The sequence below is a fragment of the Balaenoptera borealis genome, assembly GCF_965194805.1.
Source record: "Balaenoptera borealis genome assembly, chromosome: 3".
Classification (NCBI taxonomy): Eukaryota; Metazoa; Chordata; class Mammalia; order Artiodactyla; family Balaenopteridae; genus Balaenoptera; species Balaenoptera borealis.
The window spans coordinates 149,962,577-149,974,750 of record NC_138866.1 but is presented as its reverse complement, the minus strand read 5'-3'; the positions used below and the strand labels follow the sequence as shown (position 1 = coordinate 149,974,750).

At 42.3% G+C, this 12,174-nt stretch overlaps 1 protein-coding gene and 1 long non-coding RNA gene across 6 annotated transcripts in view; one reads left to right on the top strand and one right to left on the bottom strand.

The window, feature by feature from the left end:
- Positions 1-12,174, bottom strand: part of LOC309626986 (endophilin-A3) — a 651,420-nt gene that overhangs the window by 27,467 nt on the left and 611,779 nt on the right. For 3 of the 4 annotated variants that reach the window (XM_082388458.1, XM_082388455.1, XM_082388459.1), the window contains 2 exons: positions 4,137-4,319; positions 1,462-1,578 (listed from right to left, as the gene is read on the bottom strand). In XM_082388458.1, the coding sequence (XP_082244584.1) occupies positions 1,462-1,578; positions 4,137-4,319 (300 nt within the window). The remainder of the gene's footprint in view (positions 1-1,461; positions 1,579-4,136; positions 4,320-12,174) is intronic. The other variant, XM_082388460.1, reaches the window with a different exon arrangement.
- Positions 1-12,174, top strand: part of LOC309627035 — an 80,146-nt gene that overhangs the window by 26,381 nt on the left and 41,591 nt on the right. The gene's annotated exons all lie outside the window — the stretch shown is intronic.

Genomic DNA, 12,174 nt, shown 5'->3' with positions numbered 1-12,174 from the left:
GACACTTGGTAAAAAGATGAGGTAGGACACGATGATGACACACGTGTGTATGATCACAGAAAGTGCCAGATTTCTTGTAATATTCACAAGTAATTGATAGCTACCAGCTGTGTCCACAGGCTCCCTCACAGAGGGACTGGTTTCTTTAACTGAATTGTTTTCCCGGTTTTCCTTTTGATTTTGGAATTTTTGTCCTAAGTTGCATATGGTATCATTTGCAAAGGAGAAGAGAATATATTTTTAGTTGTCCCCCCAGGATTACAGTTTATTTAAAACAAATTTAAAAAATAGCTAAGTTTATTGAGAATTTTCCAGGTGATAGGTACTGAGTTAAACACTTTTAACATCAATTTTCCATTTAATCCTTGTGGCCATGTTGTGAATTCGATTAGTTTTACTTGCAGAGGTGGACACTTAAAAAAGCTAAGTGACTTTCCCAAGGTCCTTCAGCTGGATTGGAGCCCAGTGCGTCTGTCTCCAAATCTCACTCTTTCTAGTCTGTCACATTTCACTAAGACACCTTGATGATTCAAGGCAGGACACCCGTGCATTTCTTTAAAAAAAAAAAAAATGTATTTTTTTACTGAGGTATAATTCATATACAATAAAATGCTCAGATATGAGGCATATGGTTCTATGAGTTTGCACAATTGTATGCACTTATGTAACCGTGATCCAAAGCAAGGTATATAACATTTCATCACCCCTAAAATTTCCTCCTGCCTCTTTTGTAATCAATTTCCCTCTCCTCCAGGCAACTACTTCTTCATTTCCATTAATATACATCAGTACTATCTGTTCTTGGACTTTATACGATACGTACTGTTGTGTGTTTGGCTTTTTTTGCTTAACATAATGTTTCTGAGATATACCCATATTGTCCTGTATATCAGTCATTCATTCTTTTATTTTTATTGCCAAATAATATTTCATTGTATGAATACACCCACAAAGTTACACCTTATTCTCATAAACATTTCTGATTTTCTTAACTCTGTCTCTCTCTCTTGGCCTCCTAAAGAGTTTTGCAAGCTGGAAATACCTAGATTAGGTTCTTGTGACCAAGTACTGATATGCGTGGAAAAAAATATTTGTGAAAGAAGACAAATGATAGAATTGATTGCACAGTGCTTAGCAAATCTTCCCTCTATTAATATTTACCAAGTTAGCAATTTTTTTGCAACTAGAAAATCAATGTCTGCATTACCACAAATAATGATGCAGATTTGAGATATGACCTCTGTGGGCTTCCCCAGGAGTGAATTTTTTTTAAAAACGTTCAATATGGAAGGAAAAAGTTGAACCCCAGAAGGCTGAGGGGGAAGAGAAAAGCTGGCTGGATGCCTAGGAATAATTTTACTTATTGCAAAGTGCAAAACATGGAGGGTCTTTTAACTAAATCCTTTTCTTAGCACATGTCTTACCACCAGCAAATCCCCCAGAAAAGCCCAAACCCCAGACCTGAAGGTAGGGGTTCTCTTGTTGGCCCATTACTGTTGGTTCCAGTGTTGGATGCCTGGAGCATATGCTGTTTATGGTCCTGGGGAAATAGAAGTTGACTGCCTGAATGTCTTTGTTCTGAGAAGAAAAAAAGGAACACTTGTTTACCAATTAGAAGTGATCCAATTCTTGTTCCATCTTGGGTGTTCTGAAAGACGACAACTCCTGGGAAATAATTCCTTTGCAATAGAATGCTCTGTCCCAGGACATCAGGCTCACACAGATCTGGGAGCTATGTGTGGGGCTGGGTGTGCGGAGTGCCACAGGGGCTTAGTTAGAGTTATTAACTACGCTAACATGTAGCATCTCTGCATGTTTTCAAGGTTTACAGCCTAACTAAGAAGGTAGGAAAAAATACATTTACCAGAATTCCAAAAGGGACTGGAGGAAGCAGCTGGGGCTTATAGGGCTCTTCCCCTCCAGACAGCTTTGGGAACAGAAGAAGGGGTGATGTTTTATAGGGCACCTCACATGGTGAGGAGTGCATGAGTGTAAGAGCAGAAGGATGGTGGAGGAGTGCTGTGTATTGTGTGATGTAAGACATTCTTGATTCCTCAGTCATGTGACCATAGTCACGAGCTGCTTGACTGGAGAGACTTCTGAGAGAAGAGGCGTGCAGGGCAGAACTGAGACACCCACACAGACTCATGAGTGGAGAGGGGGAGAGGCAAGGAATAAGGCTGGGACTTCTCAGGGAGCTTGGGGAAGGCACTCGAGAATCAGACAGGTTAAGCTACCCCATTTGTTGACAATCTTCCATATTAAGATCCTAGAGGACCACAGAGGCTCTTTGGGAAGGGCCACATGGAGGCACGCCAGTGCCTTTCTGATCAGCACTGAGAGTCAAGTAGGGCGGTATGGAGAACACTGAAAGAGATGACTATATATTTGGGCTCTAGTAAAAACTTTCTTTTTTCTTTTTTTAAAATAAGTTTATTTCTTTATTCATTTCTTTATTAATTTATTTTGGGCTGTGTTGGGTCTTCGTTGCTGTGCATGGACTTTCTCTAGTTGTGGTGAGTGGGGGCTACTCTTCGTTGTGGTGCGTGGGCTACTCATGGCGATGGCCTCTCTTTTTGTGGAGCACAGGCTCTAGGCATGCGGGCTTCAGTAGTTGTGGCATGTGGGCTTAGTAGTTGTGGCTCACGGGCTTAGTTGCTCTGCAGCATGCGGGATCTTCCTGGACCAGAGATCGAACCCATGTCCCCTGCATTGGCAGGCGGATTCTTAACCACTGCGCCACCGGAGAAGTCCTCTAGTACAAACTTTCAATGAGTAGCAGGTTTCCTCATTTATACAACGGGATAAAAGATTACTGCCCTCAACACTGCGCTATTGTAAATATCTAAAGAGTTCATGAACATCAAAGTGCTTTGTGCATGACACCTATTCCAACTCCCCATCTATTTATGTCTCTGGGCTCCTCTAACTGCCAACAAGAAAAGCCATGGAGAAAGCTCTTTCCATCATCCGCTTAGTTTGGCAGTGGATTCTATAATCTCATACCAGTTCTGCCAGTGACTCAGTTTTATTCGTTTATGAAACACTTATTTAATGCTTACACCTGTGTTAGGTGCTGGAGATACAAAGGACAATAATAAATGATCCCTAATGTCAGTCTAACTGACGTCTGTGATTAACTCTCAATCACTTCCAAACTCTGGGGGGGAAAGAGGAGTATTATTTATTGAGTCCTCAAACCCCTGCAACTTAAAGCTCATTCTGGTGACAAGACTTCCGTGAGCTCCAGATCTTATCCCTGACAGACAGCAGCAGCAGAAGCCAGCTTATCACCCTGTGCCGGGGGCTCACTGCAATGACCTTCCCCAAATTGCGATACTGACCCCACTACAAGGTGTCTTAAGACTCAACTGATTAGTATTTGTTGAGCACCTACTGTGTGCCTCATACTCTATTATATTCTTAGGACTGCAAAAGAAACATTAGACATGGTCTGTACCATGAAGGGACCCACAATTTAGCTGAGGAGACACAAATGAAAGAGGAAACAATTGGAGACCAATGTGTGTTAGGACTTAGGGCCCAATGGGTGAGACCACAGAAAGGAGAGGTCCAAAAAAATCAGAGAAGGATTCACATGGGAAACAGGAATTCTGTTGGCCCTACAGGATGGGAGGTGTTGGGGCAACATGATAAAGGCAGTGAGCAGTATGAGTGCAATGAGCACTTTTCCTGGGTAAGCAATATGAATGGAAGCCACACTTCCAGGGAAGCAGCATGGGGTGTGTGTGTGGAGGGGGGTTTGGAACACAGGGCAGGAAACCATGTTGCCTAGAACAGAGTTTAGTGCTAGCTTACAGTGGAGGTCAGGGAAAAGAATTAAGCAGATGTAAAGGCAGAATATGAAGGATCTTGATTCGGGGCAGAAAGTTTATATCCCAATGTAGGTTCTTAGGCAGAGAAGGAGCAGCAAGAAAGTCACAGCCTTCTAAGAGCAGAACTGGTAAGACAGAGTATTAGATTTAGTGCTCGTTTGTAAGTGGGCAGTGGCAGCAATAGTTAAAACCATTTAATGTCCACTTGTTTACTCCTCAACCCCAGAATCAACAAAACCAGTTCTTACTTTGTACATATTATAGGAAGCACTTGAAGGACAACAAGAATTTGACGCTTACCCAGGAAGTGGAGGATGGATGATGCCATCGCCTTTCCAAGAGCATTGGTGGCTGTACAGACGTAGGTTCCTTCACTCTCAAGGGAAACATTCTGCAACAACAGGGATCCATTGAAAAGCAAGGAAATATTGTCACTCAGAGATCCTCCTTTCTTCAACCAAGTTATATTAGGTTGAGGGACACCTTTGGAAGAAAAACAAATATGACAAAGGCAAATTCCTTTAAGAACAGGGCCACAGGACCATATGCAAATACCATTTAGCATTTTGACCACAAGTCAGGAAATGGGTTTAATCCCATGTAATAGGAAAAACGGCTCTTTCTATTTCTATAGCTCCTCTATGGCAGGTGGGGGATGCTGCTGAAGCAAAGGGCTTTGGTCTACTGAGCACCGGGTTGGTTTATGTATATAAGTCAAGGAATAGGAGCCAAAGAGGGTGGGCTTGCTCTGTATTGGGAAGGGAGAGAAATTTTGAAGTTGAGTGGGGGTAACGGGAGAGTGGTTGGAAGAGAGGAGCTGATCAAGCCGGATGAATATGGAGGCAGAGACACAGAGAGGAATTCCTAGCAGTGGGTTGTCACAAAGAAGCCTTTTGGAAACAAAAATATCGAATATGGATGTTTAAGTGGTTTGCTGTGCAAAAGGTAATGCAATGTTCCTCCCTTCAGGCGGAATACAAAATCTTTAGGGAAGTAGATTTTGTTCATCCATGCTTTTGTGAAAGAGGATAATTTCAGGGAACAAAAAGAAGTGTTGCATTTTAAGTTTGGGTCAACGTAGGGGTGAGCAGACTGTAAGCGACATCTCTGGACACAGAGAGGAGCGTGAGGAACTGAAAGAATTTCTTCCCCCACATCTTGAGAAGTCTTAGCAGTTTGCTGGGCTGTGGGACGTGAAACTAAGAGGAATCTCATTTCGTTCTTAAGAGCTGGGGCAGCCTCTGGTGATCCAGCAGGGTTACTGGTTTTGAGGATGTCCTTTCTTCCTGCAATGCTCTGGCTAGAGAGGCTATGGCAGAAATGGCAAGGCTTTCTGACAAGAAAGACATGTCATCGCTCTAGTCATGACATCTGCAATGCACCTTACAAGAGGCAAAACACATGCTCCATGAACACTGAGACACGTTGATTCTCACGGTTATTCCCAACTCCTGGGAAGCAGTCATTGTTAGCTCTGTTTACAGCTGAGGAAGCTGGTCAAGTCAAAACTAGCTCAGAACCTAAAAACACAGAGCAGTGCTAATCACAAGTGCATATATATAGTTTTGTAGTTTCTTCTACAAATATAAACACATGGAGAGGTTAAACTTTCCTAAGGTCAACAGCTAGTAAACACTGGATCTGAGATCCACACCCACGCAGTTTACTCCAGAACTTACCTTTTAACCACAATGTAGGTAGGTCTTGTATATTTCTTGATAGATTTATTCCTAGGCATCTCATACTTTTTATGGCCATAGTAAGCAGGCTCTTTTAAAATATATTTTAGAGTTGTTTATTCCTGACAATTAGAAAAGCAATGAACACTCACGTCTTTATCTTGTATCTAATCATCTTACTAAAGTTTATTATTTTGAATAGTTTTCAAATGATTTTGTTGTTTTTTTACAGGTAAACGATCACATCACTTACATGTAATGACAATTTTATCTCTTTTTTCCTATATTTATACCTATAATTTCTATTAACTATTGCACTGTATTAGCTAATGTCTCTAGAACAATGCTGAATCGTGTTACACCAGGCAAATTTGTCTTGTTTCCAGCTTTAAAGGGAACATTACTAATGTTTCATCCTTAAGCATGTTGTTTGCTTTTGTTTTCTGTTAGCTGTTGTCAAATCAAAGAAATTTCCTTCTGTTTCTAACTCACGTGGAAATTTCTAAACCTTTGAGCTAATATTTAGTTTATTTTAATTGGTTTTTAAAAAATAAAAGTATTTAAAGTTATTAATTTTCCTTTGAGTACAGCTTCGACTATATATCTTATATTTTGAGATGAAATAAACCATTACCATTATTTCACTCGTTCAAAAATGTTTACAAAGTGCTTATTGTATGTGAGACTTTATGCTGGTGCTAAGGATATGTGAACTAAGTTTCCTTAAGAAACTTGATTTTAGAAGCCTTAATTTTGTGGTCCTCTAGGATCTTACAATGAATATTGTCAACAAATGGGGTAGGCTTAACCTGTCTGATTCTCGAGTGCCTTCTCCAAGCTCCCTGAGAAGTCCCAGCCTTAATTTTTAAATTTTAATTCCCTCCTTTGGAGGGAAACAGATGATTGCAAGAAAAGGACATGAGGGCTTATGATAAACGTAAACACTGGATGCCACTGGCACGTAAAAGCTGTATTTAATGCAGACTGGAGAGAGGGGAAAGATTCCCACATGAAGGAACATCTAAGCTAATACTTTAGGACAAGTAGAAACACGTCAGGTGAAGGGGGTGGATGTGGCGGTGAGACTGTTTTAGGTAGAGGGAACAGCGTGCAAAAAGGCACAGAGACGAAGGAAAATATAGTGCATTTGGGGAATCATAAACTGTTTTTTTATGACTGGAGCTTAAAGTACATGGAGTAGGAGTGAGGAGAGATGACTACAGAGGTCAGCAAGTACTCATAAAATGAAAATTTATTATCCACAGTAAGGAGTTTGGTGGCAGTTATCCTAAAGGAAATAGGAAATAGATTCATTCTTTTAAGCAGTGGTTAAAACTATCAGATTGCTGCTTCAGAAACATCGTTCTGGATGTGAGGTAAAACGGGGACGAGGGAGGCAAGGGTCAGTAGGACCACTTAGGTGGTTACGGAAGCAATCGAGGTGAGACGCAAAGGGTGCTGAAACAATGGTGGGAGCAAGGGATCTGGAGAGAATAGATTCACTTAGTAAACATTAAAGAAGAAAAATCAGTAGGATTTGGTGACTGATGTTCTACGTGGGAGTGAAGGAGAAAAAGGATTTAAGGATGACATGCAGATAGAGGGTGGTGCCATTCATTGAAACAGGGAAAATAAGAGGAAGAGCAGACCTGCATGATAAATTCTTATAAGCATGTTGCGGCCTGAGAGGCAGGCGTCGAATTTAACACATACTCCTAGGAGCCTGCGGGAACACTCCGGGGACGAGGACCGGTGGGCGCCATTGTCATGCTCTCCCTCTGCTGTGCTCCAGAGCTTCAGAATCTCCCAGAAGAGGGCTTTTACACAAGTCTGCCCTGAGTTTTGTGGCTGCCAGCTGCGGATGCCTCTGGCTTGCCCGGCTCTGGAGGACAGGGGAGCCTGTGTTCCTGGTCCCTTGAGACCGTAATAATTAGTGTCACCCAGAAAAGAGCTCATACACCTACCTAGCACCCTGATTTTTGTGATTGCTGTCAGGGGACACCTCTGTATCACGTGGCTCTGGTGGCCAATGGGGCTTATACGTGTGGGTCCCACAGGATGGTGACCAATGGAGAAAGAGTTCTTAAACAGCTACCACCCCCCAGGGCACAGCAAGAGGCCACAGACCCAGGTGCTCCTTCTTTCTGTGAAGGAGGCCTATTAGCTAAGTATCATGACTGCGCCCGAGGGGCAGGCTTCTGATTAAACATGCATCTTGGGGGTGACTGTGATCCCTCCCAGAGGCCTCTGAGGGTGGGAGCTGTCTTCATGCTCACCCTCGGCCATGCTCCGGGGCGCCAGTGTTTCCTGCAGGCAAGCTTTATGTGCATCCAGTGCCCTGGTTTTTACCTCTGGTGTCCTGTTTTTTTATTTTTATTTTTTATTTTATATTGGAGTATAGTTGATTCACGATGTTGTGATAGTTTCGGGTGTACAGCAAAGTGATTCAGTTATACATACACGTGTATCTATTCTTTTTCAAATTCTTCTCCCATTTAGGTTATTAAAGAATACTGAGCAGAATTCCCTGTGCTATACAGTAGGTCCTTGTGGGTTGTCCATTTAAAATATAGCAGTGTGTACCTGTCAATCCCAAACTCTCAATCTATCCCTCCCCCCAACCACGCTTTCCCCAGGCTAACCATAAGTTCATTCTCTAAGTCTGTGACTCTGTTTCTGTTTTGTAAGTCAGTTCATTTGTATCTGGTACCCTGGTTTTCGTGGCTGCCACCCAAGGGATGTTCCTTGATCTGGTGGCTCTGGTGGCCAGGGGTTGAAGGGGTGGGTGTAGGGTTGGGGGGGGTGGAGGGGTGGGAGGGTAGGGAGGAGGCGGGGGGTGGCGGCTTGCATTCCTGGGTCCCACAGGACTGTGGCAATCAGAGAGGTAGTTCTTGGCAGGCTACCACCGCCAGGGCACCGCACAGACAACGGACTGAAACACACCCTCAGTCTTTCTATGAAGGAGGTCTCTTTGCTTGTCCTGGAGCTTTGGCCTGAGGGGCTGGCTTCAGGTCTGGCTCACATTTAGTGGCTTATGGAGCTGCTTTCAAGGAATGTAGGCTGTAGAATGTAGCGCCCCTTGGCACTCTCCCTCCGCCTCGCGCCAGCTCACAGCTATCACCCAGAAAAGGAAGTTACACACTCATTTGGAGCCCTGATTTCGGCAGCTGCCACCCAGGGGACCCCTCCAAATCTTCTGACGCTGGTGGGCATCAGGGATTACACGTACAGTCCCACAGGACTGTATATATCTGCATACTTAAAGGAAAAACTGATCCTGAGTGTCTAGCTTGCAGTCAGCCTGAATCTAGGTTCTGAGAGCCTCCCGTTTGAGACACTGACAGGTCTTAGCACATCCTCAACTATGAGGAGTTATTAAATACATACAGTAAGTCCCCTACATACAAACCTTCAAGTTGCGAACTTTCAAAGATGCAAACGTGCGTTCGCATGTCCAGTCACATAAGTTAGTAGATGTGTCTAGAGAACATTGACACATTGCATGCATCTTCTACAAGTGGTTGTGTTTTTGTGTACTTTACTGTACAGTACTGTATAGAGGACAGTAGTACAGTATCTTTATTTCAAGCCCAGGATGTCTGGAAGCAAGCGTAAAAGCAGCAGTGATATAGCTGGTACTTTTCAAGGTAATGTACTGTAAGATTAAAAATGTTTTCTTTACTTTTTGTGTTCGTTTTTTATGTATTATTTGTGTGAAAAGTATTATAAACCTATTACAGTACAGTACTATATAGCCGATTGTCTTAGTTGGGTACCTAGGCTAACTTTGTTGGACTTGCCAACAAATTAAACTTACGAACGCGCTCTTGGAACGGAACTCGTTCATATGCAGGGGACTTACTGTAGTAGGTTGCTTGGACAAGCACAAAGGTTAGAGAGACAACCAGGAGCTGAAGCAGAGCTCAATGACAATGTTCATGTCCTTCATGAGGCTACTCCTTCAAAACTGAGTAAGCTTGTTGCTTCATCTCTATAGAAGCCAACACAGAGACATAGAGTGGTTGAATGGATGAAAAAACAAGACCCATCCACATGCTGCCTACAAGAGACTCCCTTTAGATGTAAGGATACACACAGACTGAAAGTGAAGGGATACAAAAAGATATCCCATGCAACTAGAAGTTAATTTCACGAGGAAACCTGGAAAATCACACAGATGTGGAGATTGAAAAACATGCTACTGAACAACCAATGGATCATCTTGCTTTTCTAGATTTTCTTGGGGACATAGCACATACACTACCTAAGATTGACCTTGGTAATACAGTGGATGCTCTCGTGTGCTTCTTGAGTGCTAGTTCAATGCCATTTTTACTGCCTAACCTCAGCATTCTGACTCAGAGCTCTAATGAGCAGAAATTCCTCCTGGTCCCATCTAGATAGATCCCAACCAGCATCTCTGCTCCCAGTGCTGACTATACTTGGTATCTCTTTTACACACTTTATTTTTATTTCAAAGGGTAACATTAGGAAGAGCAAATCAGGTCTCCCTCTTTTCTGCCTAAAGACCACAGAAGTAAATCTGTGGTTTCCTGAAAGCCTCAGACCATACTGCTCAAAAATGTCAAGAGTAAAGATGAGAGACTAGGTTAAATTTCTCTTGGGGGCTTCCCTGGTGGCGCAGTGGTTGAGAATCTGCCTGCCAATGCAGGGGACACTGGTTCGAGCCCTGGTCCGGGAAGATCCCACATGCCGCGGAGCAAATGGGCCCGTGAGCCACAATTATTGAGCCTGTGCATCTGGAGCCTGTGCTCTGCAACAAGAGAGGCCGCGATAGTGAGAGGCCCGCGCACCGCGATGAAGAGTGTCCCCCGCTTGTCACAACTAGAGAAAGCCCTCGCACAGAAACGAAGATCCAACACAGCCATAAATAAATAAATAAATAAATAAATAAATAAATAAAATTAAAAAAAAAACACATTACTTAAAAAAAAACAAAAAAAAGTAAAAAAAAAAAATTTCTCTTGGGATTCCTTTCAGCTGAAAGATATGTGTGAGATAAATTCATCCATTCATCTATCCACCCACCTGTCACTTTATATATTTATTCAACTCACTTTTATTATGTACCTCCTATGACCAGCACTCTTCTTGAGCATTATTACTGCATTAATCTCTCACCTCTCCAGTAGATCATGAGGATAGCGCCTGGCAAAGGGTAGACAAATGAATATTTGCTGAATGCATAAATGAGTGAACTGGGGAACGGACCTACCAGAAGAAAATTATATCCCAAAGATACGTCAGCATGACTTCCTGGTTATTCACCCCAGTGTTCTCTTCCAAATGGCAAAGATAAAATGCTGACTCTATTTTTAAAAATCTTCGTAAATTCAGATGCTATTATTTTGGAATCTGTGGTAATTTAGAAAAGGGTGGTATTAACTGGGAGGAAAATAACCTCCACAAATATTTTGAGGCGAAAAATGTGAAACATTTCAGAAATCCCTTCAAACACTTAACTAGCCTCCGTATATGTGAATTTAAATTGTTATTTATTAATTAAAGGGATTCCTTTAAGACCTCTGCTAAGTCATTCTCTCTTGAGTAACTGAACATTTTTTAAAGCAACACTAAGTTTGAAAATATTTTACAATTTAAGGATATTCAGATTTATCTCCTCCAACTAGTCCCAATTAAGGGGAGTTTTCTCAAATTATAAAACCTCTTACAGTGAGAGACCCTGAAGCACTTCACACGTATTGGCTTATTCATTATGCCTCTATCATAAGAAGCATGCAAGCAACAGTGCTGTGAATTCTAAATTGAAAAGGGGTGCACTAAAGCCCTTCAGCGAGGTAGAACAAGCCACGCGGGGTCCTCAGGGAAGAGCACTCCAGGCAGAGAGAACAGCTCACGCTTCAGCCCTGAAGCAGGGTTTTTACCATGGCGTCCCTGAACCTCATGTAGGTCCATAGACGGAATTCAGGGGTTTGTGATCTTTCCACTTACTCCAGCTGAGATTTAGCATTTCTATCAACTATGAACATAAGCAACAAACCAAGGTAGCAGTACCATGGACGCTGCAGCCAATGGAAATCACAGATATTTTCATATCACATTATAATTCTTACAGATATCTCACAATATCTTTTATACCATCACTACTTCAAAACTATGGTATTTATTGGACGAATGTTAGCTTTTCAGTTGAATGCATTAGTAAAGAAACACATATATTATTAGATCGCATACTTGCTTTATTAATATTGTGATATCTGTATTTTGATTATAATTGGTTTTCTTTAAAATATATAGTCTGCATCTGAAAACATTGTTCTGAGAAGCAGTCCCCTAGGCTTCATCAGACTAGACTTCAGGGCATGCTTCTCTTATTTTGGAAAAAGATAAAAGAACACTGTGGCTGCAGGGATGTGAGCAAGGTCAGAGAAATGGCAGGTCAGGTGCGGGCTCAGATCATAGAGAGCCTTAGAGGTCATTGTAAGGCTCTGGATTTTACTCTAAAGGCTTTGAAGAGTTGTGTGTTCTGACTCTTGATTTTAAAGGGTTACTTTGACTGCTATGTTGAGAGTAGATTGTAGAGGGCAAGGGCAGAGATGGAGAGCAGCGAGGAGGCTGTGATTACAATCCAGCCTAGAGATGATGGTGGGTTGGAGCAGCTTGGTAGCAACTGAAGT